Source organism: Gossypium hirsutum, chromosome D02 (assembly GCF_007990345.1).
Source record: "Gossypium hirsutum isolate 1008001.06 chromosome D02, Gossypium_hirsutum_v2.1, whole genome shotgun sequence".
Lineage (NCBI taxonomy): Eukaryota > Viridiplantae > Streptophyta > Magnoliopsida > Malvales > Malvaceae > Gossypium > Gossypium hirsutum.
In genome coordinates this window covers 71,511,996-71,534,273 of record NC_053438.1, presented here as the reverse complement: position 1 = coordinate 71,534,273, position 22,278 = coordinate 71,511,996, and the positions used below count along the sequence as shown (strand labels likewise).

The 22,278-nt window shown below is 33.3% G+C and overlaps 3 protein-coding genes across 3 annotated transcripts; all 3 read left to right on the top strand.

Annotated features, from left to right (window-relative positions):
• On the top strand, positions 1 to 5,148 carry LOC107908617 (protein ROOT HAIR SPECIFIC 17). The gene is made up of 10 exons (XM_016835840.2): positions 1 to 373; positions 513 to 563; positions 725 to 815; positions 1,046 to 1,122; positions 1,621 to 1,709; positions 1,805 to 1,988; positions 2,550 to 2,731; positions 2,847 to 2,949; positions 3,043 to 3,374; positions 3,812 to 5,148. The coding sequence occupies exons 1-10, from the start codon at positions 119 to 121 to the stop codon at positions 4,236 to 4,238; spliced, it is 1,791 nt and encodes a 596-aa protein (XP_016691329.1). The 5' UTR covers positions 1 to 118; the 3' UTR covers positions 4,239 to 5,148.
• Positions 5,149 to 6,194: 1,046 nt separating this feature from the next.
• On the top strand, positions 6,195 to 9,383 carry LOC107908618 (protein HIGH CHLOROPHYLL FLUORESCENCE PHENOTYPE 244, chloroplastic). The gene is made up of 8 exons (XM_016835843.2): positions 6,195 to 6,455; positions 6,543 to 6,781; positions 7,389 to 7,487; positions 7,562 to 7,756; positions 8,184 to 8,276; positions 8,372 to 8,467; positions 8,820 to 8,960; positions 9,036 to 9,383. The coding sequence occupies exons 1-8, from the start codon at positions 6,299 to 6,301 to the stop codon at positions 9,210 to 9,212; spliced, it is 1,197 nt and encodes a 398-aa protein (XP_016691332.1). The 5' UTR covers positions 6,195 to 6,298; the 3' UTR covers positions 9,213 to 9,383.
• Positions 9,384 to 15,870: 6,487 nt separating this feature from the next.
• On the top strand, positions 15,871 to 19,515 carry LOC107908619 (protein ALTERED PHOSPHATE STARVATION RESPONSE 1). Its single transcript, XM_016835844.2, has 4 exons — positions 15,871 to 17,429; positions 17,510 to 17,667; positions 17,776 to 17,999; positions 18,090 to 19,515. Exons 1-4 carry the CDS (start codon positions 16,139 to 16,141, stop codon positions 18,829 to 18,831), a joined length of 2,415 nt encoding a protein of 804 aa, XP_016691333.1. The 5' UTR covers positions 15,871 to 16,138; the 3' UTR covers positions 18,832 to 19,515.
• Positions 19,516 to 22,278: the final 2,763 nt, after the last annotated feature.

Below are 22,278 nucleotides of genomic sequence, written 5' to 3'. Positions count from 1 at the left end.
ACGCGCCATTAGCGTTTGCTGCGAAGTATAAAGAGAAAAAAAATCCCTCTTTTTAATTCGAAAAAGAAAATACAACACATAATTTTTTTTTCCAAAAACATATTTACATGAAAATATTATGATGCTGACGAATCTGAAACAGCTTATGTTCTCTCTGAAAATGAAACGAAAGAAGAGAGAACGTAACAATATCCTCCTTCACGGTTCAAATGATATTTGCGTCGAGCTTAATCGGATTCTATGGCGGAAACGGCACCGTATCTTCTCCCTCGTATCCTTCGTCTCCGGTTGTCTCATCCTTTTATTGTTCGCCGTCTCGGTTTTCTCTCCTCCTCCCGCCGCCAACCTTCTCTTCCTTCCTCCGCACTCTTTGGTACGTACCACGTCACATTTTTCGCCATTCATGCGTTTTCCTTTTCTAACTTTAAGAAATAAAATAATATTGTTTTTCATGTGCTTTTTTTATTTATGTTTTTGTGCTTTGTTTTTTCTTCCTTGTTTTTTTGGTTTAGGTGAGGAAAGAAATAGCGGCCGTGGAGTCCAACGCGGTGTTTCAGGTTCCGGTACGGTTTTCATTTTTTCTTTATTTCTTTTTCATTTTTGTGTAAGAGCTTAATGTTTTTTTTTTCTTCTGATTTTTTGTTTTGTTTTTGAGTTTGATGACTTGTTTGGATCTTAAAATCGGATTTGAATTTGATTTAAGTTAATTTTGTCGTATGTTTAGACAAGTGGAGGAGATTTAGATCGTGGTTTATGGAGTACGAGTCGATCAAAGCTCTATTATGGATGCAGTAACGCCTCTAACAAGTTTCAAAGTAAAGTAGTTCCAATTTTGAATTTTCATTTTTTTGGTTCTGATATAGAAATCTGGATTTCTTTACCTATTTTGAATTGGCTTTAAAATTGAATGCCACCTCTGTAATTGAAATTTAAAAAGAAGAACTGGTTTTAGGAGTTTCTTCATTTATTAGAATATATATATATTTTCATAATGACTTAAGCTACCTTATTGATGGTTACTTAGCAATGTTATCCATTTTTTCAGCTGCTGATATGAAAACATATCCCAACCGGTACTTATTGATCTCCACCAGTGGAGGGTTAAATCAACAAAGAACAGGGGTAAGATAACTTTCATTGCCTTCTTGCCTACATCTTTTGGGGTGGTAAAAGTACTATGGATATGTAGTAGAAGTTAGATTGCATTTTGCTCTATTTACTCAAAAAATGGGCAAATTATTCCATGTATGTTAGTCCTTTCTGTTAAAAATTTCATCTATTTTTACTTTTAAAAATTGGCATGGCTGACAAAATAACTAGATTGTTTTATGTGGCGTGTCATGTGTACCTCATTCTAGCATATAGGGACCAGTTTTTAACAATAGAAATGGATGTAATTTTTAATAGAAGGATTAGTTTGCTCTTTAATCTAACATGTAGGGACTGGTTTACCCATTTTTTAATTAAAAAAGACAAAATGCAATCTGACTTCTAGTACAAGGGCGTCCATGGCACTTTTACCCTTTTGGGGCTCATAATGGTCATATATAAGGACACAGTGTAAAGGTAGCAAGTTTTACATATATGTTGCTCATAATTTTACAATTTTTGTGGCTACAGATTGTAGATTCTGTTGTTGCAGCATATATTCTAAATGCAACTTTGGTTGTTCCTAGGCTGGATCAACGTTCTTATTGGAAAGATGCCAGGTCTGCTGTTGACATCCTTTGTTTAAAATCTAAAACCAGGGGCATATAGTTTTATATTCTATGTATTTTATATGGTATGGGGTTATTGGATGCAGTGGTTTTGCTGAAATATTCAATGTCGATCGGTTCATTTCATCGCTCTCTCGAGATGTCAAAATAATCAAAGAGTTACCACTCAAGGGAGGTCAACCTTGGATACCACGTCGCATGGCTGTTCCGAGGAAATGCAATGAGAGATGTTATCAGACTCGTGTTCTACCTGTTCTAACTAAGAAGCAAGTAAGTAATAATACCCTCTAAATTTCCTGTTTTGGTAGAAAAATAGAACATATCACTAAGTTGCAATTATGGAGGCAAACATTAATGTTAGAAAACCAGTAATCCATAAAGACCAGACATTGGTTTAAAAGGCTTCAGTGGTTTGTAGATATATAGTATTAATGTCATATGTTGAAGGATGATCTTTGATCTATCTTTTCATATGTTAAAAGTAACTATGATGGTCTATTTGGACTTGAAACAAGCACAATATTTGAAATCTGACACTAAGTTCCACTTATGTATTATATATGTTTTGGCAGAAAAACAGAACATATCAGTAAGTTGCAATTGTGGAGACGGGCATAATGTTAGAAAACCAGTATCCATAAAGACCAGGCATTGGTTTACAAGGCTTCGGTGGCCTTTCTGGACATATAGTATTAATGTCATATGTTGAAGGATGATCATTGATCTATTTTTTCATATGTTAAAAGTAACTATAATGGTCTATTTGGGCTTGAAACAAGCACAAAATTTGAAATATGACAATTTCTTCCCCATTCTTTTTTCATGTTGCAGGTTATTGAGCTTAGAAAATTCGATTATCGGCTTTCGAATCGGTTGGAAACTGATTTACAAAAGCTTAGATGTAGGGTAAATTACCATGCTTTAACATTCACAGATCCCATTCTTGATATGGGTAAACTCTTGGTTGAAAGGATGAGGATGAAAGCTAAGCATTTTATAGCATTGCACTTGAGGTAAAAAGGCACTCTTTTGTTAATCATATTGGGCAATGGCTGTATTCAGTTTTGTCGTTAACGTACAAAACGCAAGGACTTCATTAATGCAGGTTTATATGTTGTTTTTCCATAGGTTCGAACCTGATATGCTTGCATTCACCGGATGTTATTATGGTGGAGGAGATAAAGAAAGGAGGGAACTTGGGAAAATCCGGAGGAGGTGGAAAGCTTTACATGTAAGGCCGTATAAACTGTTAAACACACATATTCAAATCTAAAAAAGATGATTCTAAAGCATTTTAACATGTTTATGTTGACATGAACCGTAGGCGAGCAACCCCGAAAAGATGAGAAGGCAAGGCAGATGTCCGCTAACTCCAGAGGAAATTGGTTTAATGTTGAGAGCATTGGGGTTCGGAAGTGACGTTCACATTTACGTGGCGTCCGGTGAAGTATATGGAGGTGAAGAGACGTTAGCCCCACTCAAAGCATTGTTCCGTAATTTTCATTCGAAAGAAACTATAGCCACTGAGGCGGAGTTAGCACCATTTTCAAGTTTTTCCAGTCGAATGGCCGCATTGGATTACATTGTTTGCGACGAAAGCGATGTTTTCGTCTCGAACAATAATGGAAACATGGTTAGAATGATAGCTGGTCGAAGGTAAGCAAACTCTTTTCACTACTTTTGCATGTCACACAGTAAAAGTACTATAGAAGCCCCTATACTAAGATTGTATTTTACCTCTACTTAAAAATTGAGTAAATTAATTCCTATACATTAGATTAAAAAGCAAATTAACTTGTTCTTTTCTATTAAAAATTTCATCTATTTATACTGTTAAAAACTAGCGTAGTTGATGAAATAACCTAACCATGACATATGGTGTGTCACGTGCACCTCATCTTAACCTATAGGGGCCAATTTGAAATTTTTAGCAGAATGACCAGTTTATTTTTTGATTTAAAATATAAAGATTAATTTGTCCATTTTTAATAAATGAGCAAAATGCAATCAGAATTTTAGTACAAAGTATACTTTTACTAATGTCATACTTGTTTGTTTCCCTTTTGTTTCTAAACATGTTTCTTTTATTACAGGAGATACTTCGGACATAAACCAACAATCCGACCAAACGCAAAGAAACTATACAAATTGTTCATGGCACGAAACAACATGACATGGGAAGAATTTGCTACTAAGGTTCAAGCTTTTCAAGTAGGTTTCATGGGAGCACCAAAAGAAGTGAAACCAGGTAGAGGTGAGTTCCATGAAAACCCGACTAGCTGTATATGTGAAACTACAGGAACCGAAACTATTCAAAAAGAAACACAAGAAGAAGACCATGAAAATGACAACAATGGAAGAGATACAGCTGAAGTAAATGATGAACAAGATCCTATTGAGGAAGATCTAGATTGGATCGAAGATGATTATTCAGACAACATTAAAGACCTGCCTGATACAGACAGCAATGTATTAACAAAACAAGAACAACCTGAAGTGGAAGAGTTGTTTTCAGATTAATGAAAGACCAGGTTTGGGAATCTGGTAATGAGCCTTTTTTTTGTTCCCTCCCTTAAAATTCTTTGGAATTTTTTTGGTAAAAAGTAACTTAGAGACCCTTTGTTAAGAATTGGATTATATTTTGCCCCTTTTCTCAACAAACATTAAATTAGTCTTTTTACTTTAGATCAAAGAACAATTGGTCCTTTCTGTTAAGAATTTCATCCATTTCACGTGAATCTCATTCTAATATACAGGGACTAGTTTTTAATAATAGAAATGGATGAAATTTTTAATAAAAGTATCCGTTTGTTGTTTGATCTAATATATAAAGATTAATTTTCACATTGTTTTGAGTAGAGGAATTAAAATGCAATCTGATTCCTAATTCGAAGGTGTTTACTGTACTTTTACCGAATTATTTTACTATCATAAGTTGGAGAAAATGGAGGTTGCTGCCATGGACAAAGATATTTCACAGTCTGTGTAGATAAAAGGCCAGGTCAGGCGTGGACAATGGCAATGAACAAGTGGAGGTTTAGGGCATAACGGTTTCTGTATATGTTGGCGGTGAGGAGTAGAACAAGGAACTTGTTGCTTTTTATTACATTATCGTGTTGGACGAATTTATGCGGTAAGGCAAAAATGATGATGGATCACTGTATGGGGTTAGTGCAGTTGTTAAGTTGTATCTTTTTTTACCCTCTTTACTTAAAGAAAGAAAAAAAAACAAAATAATAGATAATAAAAGGAAAAAGGAAAAAAAAGGTAACTATAATGTTCTACTGCAAGGCAGATATGGAAAGTACAGCAAAAGAAAAAAAATGTAATTGATGGAATAGTAGGGATATTCATTATTCAATAGTTTTTCTTTCTTTGTGTTTGTACTTTGTATATATACTTTTATTCTGTGAAAGATGTGCTTGGTTTATATTTCTACTCTCATTTTCATCTATAACATTTTTATTTTATAATGTTATTAGTTGGAGTAAATTTATAATATCAGTCCTTGCTTTGGGAATAGAACAATTTTAAAACTTGTGTCTAACATCTACTCTTCTAATGAGTTTATAGAATACGAAGGATAGATACTGGGCTCGTTCGGATAAATACCTTGAGAAATAATTTTTTTTATAATATATCAATTCATTATTTAATGTTAGTGAAGTAATCACTTAAATCCTTGTTTTTTTTACAATTATTTAATCTCATAAATAGAGTTACATGGATTCAAAGAATGTTTAATCGAGAATAAGTTACAGACGGTTCAGTTAGAAATGAGGACGATTTTACTACTGTCGAAGGATTTGCATGTGATCACAATGGAGAGTGAATCTTCGGTTTTAGCAGATATTTGGACATGTGCACGGTTGTTGAAGCCAAACTTTAGGGTATCCTAACTGGTTTGAAGCTTACTCTGCAATGGGGTTACGATAGTGTTCTAATACCGTCTTGAAGCCGTTAATGAAATCCAAGAAGTATCTTTGGGGTTCTAATTTGACTCTTGTCAAGAGAATTCACCAATTATTGGACTTAGTAAAATATTGAAAAATTTAATATATCTCTCATGAGGAGAATAAAATCGTAAATGAACTTATCAAGATGGTTCGGGATAAAAGGTTAGTTCTTAGACTATTTGAAAATTCTCTTATAGAGAAATTATCCTAATTACTTTCGTGTATCAATTTCTTTTCACTAAAAAAAACTTCTACTTAATTACTTCATTATTTGACATTAAAATCTTAATGCTCGGGTTTGTCTTTCACTTTACTAAATTATATACGAGTTGTCTTCGATTTAAATTGCTTAATTCAGTTATAAATTATAATTGTTACGAGTCTTATGTATTTATAGTTTATTATTTTAAATATTTAGCTGAAGCGACACCGTTGCAGATGGCATGAGTTAAGAAGGAGGAGCGCCAACCAGAAAGTATACGTGGCATAAATGATAAATCGTAATCCACTTCAAATGAAACGACGTGGCAATATTCATATCCATAGTTTCCCTTTTCTCTCTCCACAAAACAACAGGGCAGCAAAGCAAAAGCCAAAGCAGCAAAACAAAGCAAAAAACCAGCAATGGCGTTGAGACTCCCCACTCAGCTAGCGACACGTGGCACATTCCACCACCACCATAACAACAACTCCAAATCTACAATGACCGCCGCACTGTCATGGCGGCGGACGCTGTCGCCGGACACTCCGCTGATCCATTCTTCTACCTCTCTCACCACCAGTAAGCATTCAATTTCTCCCACTTTTCTTCGAATTCTAACGCTATTTTGAATTTTCATCTCGATTATTCTTGTTTTTTTTCCGGCAGAGAAATCGTACGTGCAACAAATGGTGACGTGCAGTGCCAGTGGAAGTACTCAGGCGGTGAATTTGGCTCCGGGGACTCCCGTCCGACCGACTAGCATATTAGTGGTTGGTTCCACCGGAACTCTTGGAAGACAAATCGTGAGACGTGCACTCGATGAAGGTTACGATGTTAGGTGCCTTGTTCGGCCACGTCCCGCGCCTGCCGATTTCCTCCGTGACTGGGGCGCCACCGTTGTCAACGTAAATTCTTGATCTATTTATAATTTCAGTCCCTCTACTTATGTTAAATTAGAGATTTAATTCCTCTAACATGTTAATCCTTTATTTTTATAATTTTATTAAGGGATAAATATTAAATTTATATATGAATTTTGCTCTAATGTGTAATTTGATAGATGACACACATCTAATGAAATGAAAACAGGCATTTATTTTCATATAGGATTAATATAATTTTTTGTGTATGCAATATATCAACCATTTTAACTGTATAATGTTGTTAATGATTTGTGAAAACCGTATCAAATCAAAGTTTCATATATAAAATCGTACAAAATCAAAATTGATGCATGACGCATGGGGCCAAAGTTTTTGTATAATTTTGATATTTATTCCTTTTATTAATAGGTTCAAATAGATAACACCATTAGTTATTGCGATATTTTTATTGTTATTATTAGATCTCCTAATTTGAGCCAACTAAAGATCGTTAAATTAAATTAGAGAGATTAAATTTCAAATTTAGTATAATAGAGGGATTAAAATCTTAATTAGACCTAAAATCTTATAATTTGATATGCCTTTTAAAATTTGGCCTTCTAATGCATGTTATTCATTTTTTGAGCAGGCAGACCTTAGTAAACCAGAGACAATACCTGCAACATTGGTTGGTATCCATACGATTATCGATTGTGCCACCGGCCGTCCAGAAGAGCCCATCAAAACGGTACGGTTGAACGATTTGATGGTTAAAATTTGCTCAAAACTTGAGATTATCTAATTTTCATGTGTTCTGTTTAGGTAGATTGGGAAGGAAAAGTTGCTCTTATACAATGTGCAAAAGCAATGGGGATTCAGAAATATGTTTTCTTTTCTATTCATAATTGTGATAAGCATCCTGAAGTTCCACTAATGGAGATCAAATATTGTACCGAAAAGTTCCTTCAGGATTCTGGCTTACCCCACATCACGATCCGGCTATGCGGTTTCATGCAAGTAAATGTCATCTATAACTCAATCTTTGCAGATATGTATACGTACATGTGTGTGTATATGTGTACGATGTATGTATGTGTGTGTGTGTGTCTGTGTGTGTGTAAAGTTCCTTCAGGATTTCGGCTTACCCCACATCACAATCCGGTATGCGGTTTCATGCAAGTAAATGTCATCTATAACTCAATCTTTGCAGATATGTATACGTACATATGGATGTGCGTGCGATGTATGTATGTATGTATGTCTGTGTGTGTGTGCGTGCGGCGTGCATGTGTGTATGTATGTATTAATTAAAGTGAACATGAATAGAAACATGATTTCTTGGAAGAACCAGTATGTCAGTATAATGGAATTACTGTATGTGTTTGAATCACGTTTCCTTTTGTATAAGCTGTATTGTGGTGAATGGTTGTTGCCAATTTGTTAGGGGCTTATTGGCCAATATGCAGTACCTATATTGGAAGAGAAGTCCGTGTGGGGGACAGATGCTCCGACAAGAATCGCTTACATGGACACACAGGTTGGTTTAGACATGCATAACTTGTTTTGTAGATCGGTTTCTTGTATATATGACATGGGATTTCGGTATTTGATTTGGTTTTCTTTTGGTTTTAGGATATTGCTAGGTTGACATTTATAGCTTTGCGGAACGAGAAGGTTAATGGAAAGCTTCTCACGTTTGCCGGTCCTCGTGCTTGGACAACTCAAGAGGTATATGAGAATCTTTATTGTTGCTGCTCTTTTGCACTGTGACTATTTCTGGTGAACAATTTTGAAGATAGTGTAATGTTTTAGCCTTCGTATCATCGGTATCTTAAGATCTTTTCTTCTTGTTACGTTAACATATATAGTATCATCAATGTGTCGGGATCTTTCGTGCTCCATGATTATTTCTGGTGATTGGTTTCAATTTTCAAAGATAGTGCTGTGAGATCTTTTGAACTTGTTAGGTAAACATATTGCCATTCCTATAGGAAATCAAGATCGAGTGTTTCTAAGTGCTCTGATAATCGAACTCTCGGACAAAATCCGTTTATATTATTTTGTATTAAATTTTCTTAAGGTGATAGCATTATGCGAGAGACTTGCGGGGCAAGATGCAAACGTTACCACAGTTCCAGCTACCGTCTTAAGATTTACACGCCAGTTGACTCGGTTTTTCGAGTGGACGAATGATGTTGCTGATAGATTGGCATTTTCAGAGGTAAAATAAATGGTCACTCATCATCTTGCTTTAGATCCTTTTAAGGGGTGTACTAATGTCGTGTGTGCATTACAGGTTCTTACAAGCGATACGGTTTTCTCTGCTCCGATGACAGAGACTTACGATCTTCTTGGTGTCGATGCGAAAGATATAGTGTCACTGGAAAAGTATCTTCAAGATTACTTCACAAACATTTTGAAGAAACTGAAAGACATCAAAGCTCAATCAAAACAAACCGACATCATATTTTGAAAGCAAAAAAAAAAAAAGCTACTTGTAATTATAGTGTAACTTGTGTTTACAAAATTTAGACAGCCCTTTTCTTTTAATCCCTAAGAGGTTCGATTATACCCAAATTAAAATGGTCAATTGGCCAGATCGGTTTTGAATCCGAGTTAATAGTTTTAAGTTCGATTTACTTTATGTTTGGTTGATTTGGGTTTGATTCAGTCGGGTTTGCTGGTCAGGTTATTAGGGTTTAAATTTAAGTTATTTTAGATTATTGAGTAAATTATAAAAATAGTCATTTTTATTTGTCTCAGATTACATTTTAGTCATTTATGTTTGAAATGTTATGTTTTAGTCCCTTACGTTATCGTTTTGTTACGAAATTGTCACTTTACCGTTAAGCTTAATTACCTCTCTAACAACGGTCCTACGTGGCAGTCCAAATGGGTTTAAAATGTTAACTTAGATATCTTATGTGATAGTTTAAATTAAATTTATTTAATTAAAAATCTATTTTTATCTCAGCCACTGGATATCCAAGTTGGTATTTAAAATTCATTTGGACTGTCACGTAGGACTACTGTTAGAGAGGTAACGGAGTTGAACGGTAGAGTAGCTACTTCGTAACAAAATAATAATATAAGTGACTAAAATGTTATCTAAAGCAAATAAAAATGACTATTTTTATAGTTTACCCTAGATTATTTGCTTGTGTTATGTCGGATTTTGATTATTTTAATTTTGAGTCATTTTCAATTTCGAGTTGAGGGATAAGTGATGTTAATTTTTTATCAAATTAAATAAAACATATTTAAAATGAGCCTAAAATGGACTAATTTGAATGGGCTTTTTCCAAATGGAACAAGTGTAAATCTAGTTAAGAACTCCAAATAATGAAATTGGAAGATTCCAAAGCCCTCGATGCCAAACCTTTTAAATCTCAAAATTCTTAATTCTCAAAATAATATGAATTGTTAAACATTGATTTGATAATTATTTAGTATGCTGATGGTGTATCGAATATGAATTCTTATTAAATTTATTTATTTTATTTACAACGAGGCTCATTCGGTGGCAAAGTTAGGAGAGTTGGCTGGAGTTCCGGTCTCTCTTAAAATATAAAATATTTCATCTAAGTCTTTTTATAATTTAAAAAATTTTAAATTATTAATAATAAAATTTTAATTTAATTCTTTAAAATTATAAAATTTTATTATAAAAATATACAATTTAATTTTAATCCTCTAAAATAACTTTTGAATTGGCTCCTAGAATCATTATTATTATTATTATTTATAAAAAAAAAAGAAATTAGATTCTGAGGTGCTTTCAACTCAACTTTCCCACATTCCAGTAAGGCCATGAATATGACGAAAATCTCTCACTATTCTTCTTTTTGGCTTTTGAAACAAATTGGTGGTAGGACAGACAGTGTATGCATATTCTCATTTTCATTCCTTACATCAGTCATGCCTTATTTTCACTAATTTAATACAAAGTAATTCAGATAGAATATTAAATACAAATATTTGTTGAATACGAGTATACTAATTAGCTCGTGACTATAAAAAAAATTATTTTATAATTTTAATAATTAAATGATAAAAAATTTATTAATAATTAAGTGACTATTATCATAATTTATCCAATAAAATTTACTTAAAAATTCAATAAATCTAGGTTGAATGGTAAGGTGAAGGGGGAGGTTTTAACAGAGAAAGTGAAAGTGATTGTTATGACTGTGACTCGCTTTTCTATGTGCACAGACATACATATTATATATAGTTTTTACTTAAAAAAAGGTACTGTGCTTAGTATTACTTTTTTCAGTCACATGCTTTGCTTTTGCCCTCACTTCCATCAAAGTTTTCAAAATCTTATTGGAAATCAAACCTACTTGGTTTCTCAATTAATTTATATTATTCAATTAAATAAATTATTAAAAATAAAAAATATTTATTAATTTAATTATCTATTCAATCAATTTTTTAGTTTGAATTAACTATTCAAATCGGTACATCAACCAATTCTTTGTTTGGTCTATCGGTCCAATTCAAGTTTATCATGCTATCCATTCTATTTTGATACAATGTTTCATAATTATATGTTAAAAATAATTTTTAAAAATAAAATTACAGTTAAGATTGATAATTAAAATATATTCGAACCTAAATCGGAATACATTTAAATTGAATTTACGATCAGTGAAACTTTAAACAAATAGTATTTATATGTAGTAAAATTCAAACTTCAACCCTCAAAATTTTATAATCTCGGAATGTAAAAAATAAAATAAAATATATTAGAGTTGTGTGACTCGAATCTCGTTTGATCCTGCCTGAAAAGTTCGTGGTGCAACTCACTTGTTAAAAAAATAAAATAGAGAGGCAAAATAAGGGATCTGTAGCGGGCTACGGTCTCGGGCCGTACGAACCATGCCGCTCAAGTTGAATCTGTATAAAATTATACTTTTTCTATTAGATATTGATTATAGCAGGGTTGTTTAACTTTTAAAATGTGTGCAGTCGAAAATCTCTTGTATTGTTGTTTTCAACATTAGTGAATTTCTCTTTATCTGCTTGTGGTTTTTCCTGATAAATTTTTTTTCCGTAAAATCTTTGTGTTCTTATTTTTCTTTCTCTTTGCTTTGCGATTATTACTACTGTCACGATCGACGTATAATATAACAAAATTTGATGATTTAAAGTCAAAAATCTAAATTTCTATTAACTTTAGATCATTACTTTTTTGTACTTACAATGGCTCATTATTAATACATTAATATTTACTATAAATTCTTCCATTTAATTCCCATGATTGTCTTCAATGATTGTTCTACATCAAAATTTACTTACCATTCTATGATTTTCTCAATGTGGGGACCAAACAATTGAATCCCAAATAAACTCCTTTTCCATTTTTTTTTTACTTCTGCCATCTATTATTATACATGTCAAAAAGATGATTGGCTAATTATTTATTGCTTCTTGAATACATTAAGTTCTTGGGAATTTGTTGTAGTGGAGGCCGAGTTATGGGGTATTTTTGAGGGTTTATTTTTCTGTTAAAGTAAAGATTTGATAGAGTGTTGATAAGTACAAATAATATTTCAAGAAACTCGAACTCAGCCTTAGCTAGACGAATTCATCAACTGTTGGAAAAGACAATATATTGGTGTATCCTACATATGCCCAAAGAAGAAAATAAAATTGCGGGTTTCCTAGAAAAATGGATCATAGTAATGAAGACATCTTACTTCTATTTGAACAACCTCCTTTAGGTGTTTCGGTTTAAGACTTTTGTAAACTCTTTGTTTTGTTTTATTTCCGCTAAAAAAGGAGATTATATTAAATATATTCACGAGTTGTTCGAGACCCAATATTCGCAATTATACGCATGGGTCTTGCAGTTCCATCATATGCGACTACCATAATTAGGATTTTGTCCAGTTAATCCAGTTTGTTGGTTTTAGTCTAGATAATACCAGTTCTTGTTCCAGTCATATTGTAATGATTTGATTTTACTTTGTGATTCCTCAAACAGTCTATGTTGTAATAGATACTTGTGATTATTTAGACATGTATTTGTTGTACTTGTAGTACTTCAAAAAAAATTGATATGTTTGATCTTATTAAATTGGATTCAGATAACAAAAATTTCATTTTAACCAATCCGACTCAAATAAGAACAATAAAACAAGATTCTTAAATTAACTAAACAATAACATGATTTTTTTTAAAAAATTGGCAATGGGGCAACTCTACTTTATTTTAATTTTTTGCTGCCTATGTGGTCCATTCTTGTTAATGGGACACATCAATGCCACCAGTATGACATTAAAAGTTGATAACTACTTAACTTAAAATATGAAAAACAATGTTGCTTGTCACATTTAATTTTATTTTCAAAATGAGGATTGAGATCCCAAAAAAAGATACACAAACTTTAAAAAATAAATTGAATGTAGTGATTGATATTATAATATTTTATATAGTTATTTTATGAGTAAATTTGAATTATATTATTTAATTCCATGTTTATAATATTTTATTATTTAATTGTAACTCAAAATAATTTAAAGCACAAAATTTATTAAAAGCTTCAAGGAATTAAAATGTTTATATAAACTTGATTAAATTTAAAATACAATCTTATCGGAATTATTAATCAGGAGTAATATTTGATAATCAGTGATGGAATTTTTTAACTCTACAAACAGACTTAAGAAACTGTCAAATAATTTTAATTAATATTTTAAAAAATAAAAAAACTGAATAAATAGAACACATAATAATTTCTTAAACCCGCTTGTGGAGTTAAATTTTTTTACCTCTGGTATATTAAATAATAAACCCACTAATAATACTTTATCAAACTTATAATTTTTGAATATTAATCTCATTATAGGTTCATAATATATGTTCTTTTTGGTACAATGCCTAGAACTATCCTAGCCTCTCTTCAATCCTTAAATAGGAGGATAATGCCCTTCAGCACAATCGAACCTACACCCTCCTACATCGACAATAACATCGTTAAACTTGTAATTAAATTCGGGGTGTGTGATTGAACCCAAATTTTGTTTTGCATGCCCTGTGCTACCTTTCTACCTTTTATTATTTTTATACAAAACTATTTTAATACCACCACTATTTTAAATACAAACTCATATGTTGCCAATTAAGGCTAATAATAATTCATTAATTGTTTGTGATGCCCATAATTTAATTAAAATTATTAAACTAGTGAGTGATGTAATATAAATTATTTTTATGTTATTATCATATTATATCATTTGAAAATTTAATTCAAATTTAAATTTCAAAATCCAAACAACTTTGTATTTTTATTAGAAATTTCATAAAATTTTAAATTAATAATAAGAAATATAATATTCCAAGTATACTTAATTTTTTTAATTTTTATGATTTTTTTGAATATTTTTTATAATTTTAAATTATTTATTGACATGACATGTAAGTATTATGGAGGCTCTTGTACTAGAAGTTTAATTGCATTTTATCTGCTGTACTAAAAATATAGATAAATTAGGCCCTATACATTAAATCAGAGAGCAAATTAGTCCTGTATATCAACATGAGGTACACATAATATGATATGTGTCATTGTAGACAATACTTTGTTAATCTCACCCATTTTTAATGGTACAAAAGCACAAAATTTTTAATGAAAATAATAAAATTTTTGAGTAAAATGAATAAAACGCCTCTGCTACTTTTACCAAATTTGTACTAATTGAATAAATAATTTAATCTGTGAAGAAATCCATCAATCCCATACTCTTTCTTTTTCCGTGTCACGTGGGGAGGATCCAATGGTTAATATAAATAAAAATAGGGAAAAAGAAGTGTAATTAAAATTATTTTTAATAATCTTCGAAAATTTTATGCAGTAAATATTCATAGAAAAGTTACATTATTTTAATTAATAAATTTAATAGTTACTATTTAAATTAGGATTAAAATTTTCAAAATATCATAAGGACTAAAATGAGTAAATAATACAAGAATTAATAACAGAATTTGACTAGCTGCAATTTAAAATTTTTTTTATAGGTTCTCTTCTTGATACAATACCTAAAACTACTCATAGCTCCTGTGCTTCAGCGCATTGACAACAATATCGATACTAATCGAGTTAGGACTCAATCAACATCTGCAATTTAATTTTAAAATTTATGAATAATGTTAAGGTTTATTTTAAATAAAAACAAATTGAATTGTGAGGTATGGTTTAATTGATGGACATGTTACTTTTAAATCACATTTTTACAGTTAAGTAACTATAAAGAGCATGTGCAAAGCATTATTAGTGTGGATGTGTTTGTCAAATCCAAAATCTTGACAAGGCTTGTTTAGTCAGAAAATTTTATTATTAAATTAAAAAGTAGGACCTTTCATTTTCATATTAATATAACAAGATTTTCAGTTATTTATAGTAAGCTTATGAAAAGTGCCCAATTCAGAATCTAACTTATAAAATAAACCAAATGTTTCCTTCATGGGATGGTTGATTTCACCTTCACCACAAAGGAATACCTCACTTTAAATCATTTACAAAAGGGTAAAATGTACTATAAGTCTCTGTAATTTTTCGATATTTGGAATTTAGTCCTTTGTTTTTTTTGGGGTTAAATTTAGATTTATTACAACATTTTTCAATTACATTGTTACCGATTGGGTGTTTTCTGTTTTATTTCAAAGTTAATTACGAGTTTAAATCATTTTAAGTTTAAGTTAATTTTTCAATTCATGTTATTTTTAAACCTCGATTTTATTTAAAAATTCCACCCCCAAACTTGACTATGAAGTAGCAGTTTTCATCAACTCTAAAATGTCTAATAATATTTTAGTGTAATATATTAATTTTTAAAATATAATTAAAAAAATAAAGTTACCACCCCTAATAACATATAAAATTTCAAGGCGGAAGCGGGAAGTCGTCAAAACACAAAACTTTCTTTCAACCCAAACAAGAATTTTCCCACTCATTATCCAGAAATAGAAAAAGAATAAAAATTTTCATTCCTTTTTAACCAAATGACGTGACTTTCATTCTCCAATACTAATAACTATGCTATTAATTAAGTAAAAAGAGAAATTAATATTTATCATTTGTTTGATTTGATTTAATAACGGTCCAGCAATGTACACACACCGACGCACACAAAAAAGGCACAGTTCGAGAAAAGAGTTGTTTTTCCATCTCTTTCTTTTGTCTTTTTTCTACTTTCTGTTCATGTTTACAAACCGACGATACACTCCTCGCTGTCACACACACAAAAAGATTCTCTCTTTATTTTTCCTTTTCTTTCTCATCATTCACTGAAATTTTCCCCAGAAACAATCACTATTATCATGTTTTTCTGTTTCCTACATTTGAATTAGATACTAAGCTTTGTTGGGTCGGTTTTTTTTTCTTTTGGAGTTATGGGATGCTCTAGTTCCAAGTTAGATGATTTACCAGCAGTTTCTCTTTGTAGAGAAAGATGTAGTTTTCTAGATGAAGCGATTCAACAAAGATTTGCTTTAGCTGAAGCTCATGTTGCTTATTTTGCTTCTTTGAAGTTGTTTGGTCAGTCTTTGAATAGTTTTATTGAGTATGATCCGGAAGCCTCTTTAGAGGCGCCTCCGCCGCCTTCTCCGCCGTCTGATAAAGATAAAGCGGTGGATCAGGTTGACGGTGGGTCGAGTTCACCGAAAAAGAATGTTGTTTCTCACCGCCATTCTCATTCAAATTCTGGGTCTCATCTACAGTTCCATTCCGATTCAGATGAGGATGATTCCGGTGCGTCTTTGCATCATTCGGTTCATTCTTCACCTTTACACGACGGTGGCGGCGGTGGTCATATAGAGTATATTCACCAAAATTATCCCAATTATGGAGGTTTTGAATCTGGGTCATTTCCAAATGGGTTTATGCATATGAATTTCATGAAGAAACAACCAATGCCGTCTATTGTTTATGAACAAAGGCCTATGAATCCAGAGACTGTTTATATGGGTGAATCTTCATCTCCTTCTTCTTATTATCCTTATTTTAATGATAATCCTAGTTCATACCTTAATCCGGGTTACCGAAATTACGGTGGTTTCAGTAATTATTCTTCTTATCTGGCGCCTGGTTATGATTCTTCACTGCAACAGCCGTCGACAGCGGCGGTGGGGGCTGTGGCGTCATCCTCCAAACCACCGCCGCCTCCACCTTCACCTCCCAGAGCTTCAGCTTGGGATTTTTTGAACCCTTTTGAGATTTATGAGAACTACAATCGTCCTTATACACCAAGTAGGGATTCAAGGGAGGTAAGGGAAGAGGAAGGGATACCTGATTTAGAAGATGAAGATTATCTACATGAAGCAGTTAAAGAAGTGCATGGAGGCGGCGGTGGCAGTGGCGGCAGCGGTGGCGGCAGCGGTGGCGGGTATTCGAAGTCTCCGGTCGAAGCCGAAGATGGGAAAGTTGCAAGTAATGAAGCAGAGGCGGCGAGGCAGAGTGATGGGATGGAAAATGAGAGAGTGGAATATGAAGTTCATGTAGTGGATAAGAAAGTTGTGGACAATGAGAGGGCCGAGGAATGTGGCAATGGATCAGGAACCGTTCCGAGGAATGCTTTCGAGGTGGCTAAAGAGATAGAGGTTCAGTTCGTGAGAGCTTCGGAGTCGGCCAATGAAATTGCCAAGCTGCTCGAAGTCGGAACACTTCATTATCAGCACAAACATGGTAATTGTGGACTAGAAAGTGTAGATTTTTTGGTAATAGTAAGTGTTAATGCTAAATCTCGGATTTTCGCTATGAAACAGGTTCGAAGATGTTGCTCCTAGTTCAGCCATCTTTAACCGATAACACCGATCCAGCTTTACTAGACTTCGATGAAGAATTGGCTAGGAAACCGAAAAGCCTTTCCTCTACTTTGCAAAAGTTGTATCTTTGGGAAAAAAAGCTCTATAATGAAGTAAAGGTATATATATATATATGGATTGTGTCTTGATATGCATTGCCCTGTTCTTTTTATGTGCTGCATTACTTTTTTGATGTTCATTAACTTGAAGTTTCATATGCAATGCAGGCCGAGGAGAAGATACGGGTAGCTTATGACAAGAAATCCCGTAAGTTGAAACGACTTGATGAACGGGGTGCTGAAGCTACTAAAGTTGATTCAACCCGGAATATAATCAGGAGCCTATCTACAAAGTTACGAATTGCAATTCAAGTTGTTGATAAGATATCCGTGACAATCAATAAGATCAGGGATGATGAACTATGGCCGCTGCTCAATGAACTGATTGAAGGGTAAACAGCTTTTCATTAGCTTATACATATATATGGTGGCACGCAGCTTACATTTGTCTCATGTCGTTTCCTCGTAATTCTTTTCACCAGGTTAAGCAGAATGTGGAAATGTATGCTCAAATGCCATCGAAATCAGTATGAGGTGATCAGAGAAGCCAAAGCTTTAGGTTCTATTGGATCGCGCAAAAAGCTCAGCGATGACCATCTTACAGCTACATTACAGCTCGAGCATGAACTTATTAGTTGGGCTCTAAGATTCTCTCGTTGGATAGGTGCACAAAAGGGTTACGTCAGGGCTTTGAATAATTGGCTTTTGAAATGTCTTTACTATGAACCCGAAGTGACCGATGATGGAATAGCTCCATTTTCACCTAGTCGGGTTGGTGCACCACTCATATTTGTAATATGTAATCAATGGTCACAAACAATGGATAGAATATCAGAACGGGAAGTGGTTAATTCGATGCGCATTTTTGCTATGAGTCTGTTCCAACTTTGGGAACACGATAAATCAGAAATGCATCGGAGAATGATGACTAATAAGGATTTAGAGAGACGGGGTATGAATCTGGATAGAGAGGATCAAAAGTTACAAAAAGAGATCCAAGCATTGGATAAACAAATGGTTTTGGTCTCTGGAGATGGTAATAGTCTGTCAGTTTCTGGACATGTCGTGTATCAGAGCGAGACTAGTAGTGGTAATTTGCAGGGGAGCTTACAACGTATTTTTGAGGCAATGGAAAAGTTTAGTTCGGAGTCTTCTAAAGCTTATGAGGAGCTTTTGCAACGTGTTGAAGAAAGAACTGGTCAAGAGCGTGAAAGAGTTTCATAGGGCTGTAAAATGAAATAAACTATGAGAAACGAAGCTAAGTGGTTGGTTAGACTGGTACAGTAACGCACAATTCGGCTCGGGTGATGAGGGAAATAAGAAGGGAGCAAAGCATGGGGTCGTTAATGTTGCTCGGTGATGTGGATCGCAAAGCCTTCCAAAACCATCAAAGCTTGCCAAGAGCTAGAGAAGTAAGAACAATTCACGGTGTTGCAAAATCTCATTCAAAATCGCAACTCATTGCATTCTTTTCAACTCAACAGCATCGTGCACCGTCTTCCATCGAAAGAAATTCGGGCATGAACCATTGGAGTAAGCTTCTCCTCCACAATTTTTGCATGATCAAGGAGTTCTTTTTTTATAAATATAGGGTTGTTTTTCGTGAGCGTTTTAAGAGTGAATGCAAGTTAAGAATGCTCATACACGGTCAAACGTTGTACTATTTATCTCTTTTTCATATTAAATTGAATTATGTCCATTGTTGTGCCCTGCAAATTGCAAGCAACTTCAATAACATATGGTGTTTATAACAAAAGCGAAAATGAATTCTGTACATTGTAACTTTATAGCGTGTGTAATTCACTGTCAGTATATAGGTTTATATCGATATATACACTGACAGTATATTATATACGAGGCTGTATACATGCTGCTGATTACTAGAGTTATAAATCATTGGTTCATTTTCCTATAATTCTCTCTGCACCTTTAGCATCATTTAGTAGGTAAGAATCTGAAATCTGCCAGAGCCATTATATACACACAAATACACACATATATATGTGTGCGCGCGTGTGTGTGTGTCCTGGCCACAGCGGAGCAATGCGGGAAGCAAGCCGGTGGTGCTCTGTAAAGGAGGCTTATGTTGTAGCAAATGGGGTTGGTGTGGCTCCACTGACGATTACTGCCTCAAGGAAAAATGCCAAAGTAATTGCACCAGAGATGACATTGGCAGTGGTGGCGGTGGTTTGAGAAACTGGTGGTGCACTTGTAGAAAACGATTCTAGCTGCTATGCTGTTAACTTCTACACCTATGATGGTTTCTTAGCAGCCACTTTGCAGCAACCGGTGATAATGAGGCTCGGAAAAGGGAAGTTGCTGCTTTCTTAGGCCAAACTTCCCACAAAACTACTGGTAATTTTGTCTAGCTTTTCCGAAGTACAGAAATCAAAACATTAAAGTATCATTTTTAACAAGTATTTTGATGATTTCTGTAGGTGGATGGGACACCGCACTCGGTGATTAGATATTTTTATAAAAAGGAAATAGGTTGCCCTGCAGGTTATTGCAACGAAGACTCTAATTATCCCGGTGGCTGAGGTCCCATGCAACTTTCATGGTAACTTCATCACTTTTCTATGGTAATAAAAAAAACTTCGTTTTTTTATTGACATTGCTTAGGGAATGACATTTGATATCCATAGGAATTATATAACTATGGCCAGTTTGGCAAATCCATAGGACGAAAGGACAAGCTTTTACGACACCTTGACCTGCTAAAAACGAATGTTACCATGTCCTCTGGTTCTAGATGACAACTGCAATCATCGAAGCCTTCTTGCCACGATGTGATTGTCGGAATTTGGCAAGGTGACGGAGAAGGTGAACTTCAGGGGTATGGTGTGATCACGAATATTATCAATGGCGGCTTGGAATGCGGTGATGGTGATCCATACAATGGGGTAGAGGATGGCATTGGGTTCTATAATTATGCATATTATTATGTGATAATATTCTATGACATCAATTATGCATACTGGGCTAATTCTTTCAAGAGAAATTGAGAAATTTTCAAAACCTCAACGCTTTCAAACAATGGAAGGTATTTTGTCTCCCGTACAGCGTGCCTTAAGAGATTGCTTGAAGATGCCTAATCTCATAATCGGGAGCACATCAATTGGTGATATAACTTGCAAGACTCGTGAGAGAGGTATCAGTGTGGGGCATAACATTAATTAAGAAAATCACCTAACCTACGTATACCTTTTAGTTTTGCTATAGTTCACACATCTTGAAGGGGTCTCTTTATAAGCTTCTCCTCGATTAGAGAGTCAATTATTATCATATCTTGCCATAATAACCTTGCTAGCTCTGGTTTTAGGATATAGTCAGTTTACCAAACACCAACCTTTTCAAAAAAAATTTGAGCGGTTGGAATAAAATTATGTATTTTTATGAGAATTAAAATGTAATTTCACTATTGTACTAACTTATATCTTTATAATTTTCTAAAAGATTAAATTAAAGTTTTACCATTTTTGAAAGATCAAAGTATAATTTGATTATCTATTAACTTATAATTTTATAAATTTTAGAAGGTTAAAAGTGTTACCTTTCATTTTAGGGGAGCCTTGCCTTACCTTTGCTAGCCACCGTGTGTTGTCCCAATTGAACGTATAGTATAGTTTGATTGACGTATAAATTTATCATTTGATGAACTTGATTAATTAGATGTATACGAGGGCTGACCAAAATAGTACAATTACAGTTTTATGCTTTTAGCCCCTCCTAAACTTTAATGATTCAATTTAATCCATTTAGCCCCTTTAGTAAATTAAATATTCATTTTTAGCCCATTAATAACTCAATTTAAGCTACTTTAACACAATATTTTTAGCTTTCATCATCTAGAAGTTTTTAATTTTATCTTATATTCTCTCCCCCCCAAAAAAAAGAGAGAGGGTAAAATATATTATATATATGGTCCCAAGAAGCTTAATTGTTTCCAGCTACATCCCAAATTTATTAACCAATGATATTTCTTGTTAACTATTTCTGATCGTGGTAGAAGAAAGGTGAAATGGGGTAAAATTATCCGTTTTTGTATTAAAAATTAGATTGTATTTGTTCTCTTTATTTAAAATATGAGTAAATTAATTTCTGTACGCTAGATCAAAGAGCAAATTAATCTTTTCTGTTTAAATTTTCATAACTGTTAAAAACGAACGTGGCTGATGGAATAATAAGATAGTTACACGTAACATGTCACGTGTACATACCAACATACATGGACCAATCATTCAAAATCTTTAAAAATTCTTATTAAGCCCCTCAAAATTGTTTTTAACCATCTTTAAATTCTATTGTTTTTAATGAAATATATGTGTTTAAATTGATCTAATTGGACTGAAAGATTTGAATTTAATATATAAATTTTAAGAATTTATAAACACAATTTTAAGTACATTTAGAATTGTAATTATAAATAATATATTCGAATAATTATAATCAGAATCAACCATCACAAAATACAATCGAAATGATACTCATAATATATGTGAACATGATTCACAAATGGTGAGGCTTAAATAAAAATTAAATCTGAAGAGAATCCACATGTGATTTACATGAGGTGGGACTTGAACTTAAGATCAGGGGCAAAGCCAGAGGAGGCAGGTAAGGGTTCTACCCCAAAAAAAGAAAAATTTCCCCTTTAGACCCTTGAGTACT